Source organism: Colobus angolensis, unplaced genomic scaffold (genome assembly GCF_000951035.1).
Source record: "Colobus angolensis palliatus isolate OR3802 unplaced genomic scaffold, Cang.pa_1.0 Scaffold110, whole genome shotgun sequence".
Taxonomy (NCBI): domain Eukaryota; kingdom Metazoa; phylum Chordata; class Mammalia; order Primates; family Cercopithecidae; genus Colobus; species Colobus angolensis.
In genome coordinates, this window is record NW_012112031.1 from 2,416,371 (window position 1) to 2,417,033 (window position 663).

Here is a 663-nt window from a genome sequence, read left to right on the forward strand (position 1 = left end):
GCTGGACCCTCCTCGCCACCCCTCCCACGGGGCCCGTGACCCCGCGCGGCCCCCGGAGCTTCCTCAGAGGGTGGACAGGGAGAGTCCCGACTCGCCGGCCCCCCACCCCAGGCGGGGTGGGAACCCCACGTCCCTACATCCCCAACGGCTCCCCGTCTCGGCGGCCGCCGGCCCATCCCCCACAGCCTCCGGCCCGGCGCGCGGAAGCCCCGCCGGTTTCCAGGGAAACCGAAGCTCAGGCCGCCATGGCAACTGCCTGACGTGGCGGCGCCCCCGGCCCCAGCGCTGCAGAGGGAGCGACGCCCAAAGGGAGGAGACGCGCAGCCGGGAGGGCCCCGAAAAAAGGGACCCCCCCCTCCCCCGTTCTTAGCCCAGGAGGAAGGAAAGCGTGACGTGTTTCAGGCTCGGCTGCCCCGGGGCTCTTTGCCGCCCAGTCAAATCGCAGTTTTCCCCGCCCCAGGCGTAACCGCACACTCGGGCCGTGACGTCTCCACGCGCGCTCCGAAAGGACCTTCCTCCTCCGGGGCACATGGGGCTCGGCCCGCGCCGCAGCGTGGACGGGGACCACGCCCAACCCTCCCCGCAAATAGCGACAGACATTCGGGCGGAATCTGGGCTCCCGCCCAGGCTCTGCGGCCGGGGGGGAGGCGCCGGGCCGCCCCA

General features: G+C 73.3%; 1 protein-coding gene across 1 annotated transcript in view; it reads right to left on the bottom strand.

The window, feature by feature from the left end:
• Positions 1-663, bottom strand: part of MNT (MAX network transcriptional repressor) — a 12,572-nt gene that overhangs the window by 6,450 nt on the left and 5,459 nt on the right. The window contains exon 4 of the mRNA XM_011956365.1: positions 138-285. Within this exon, the coding sequence (XP_011811755.1) occupies positions 138-285 (148 nt within the window). The remainder of the gene's footprint in view (positions 1-137; positions 286-663) is intronic.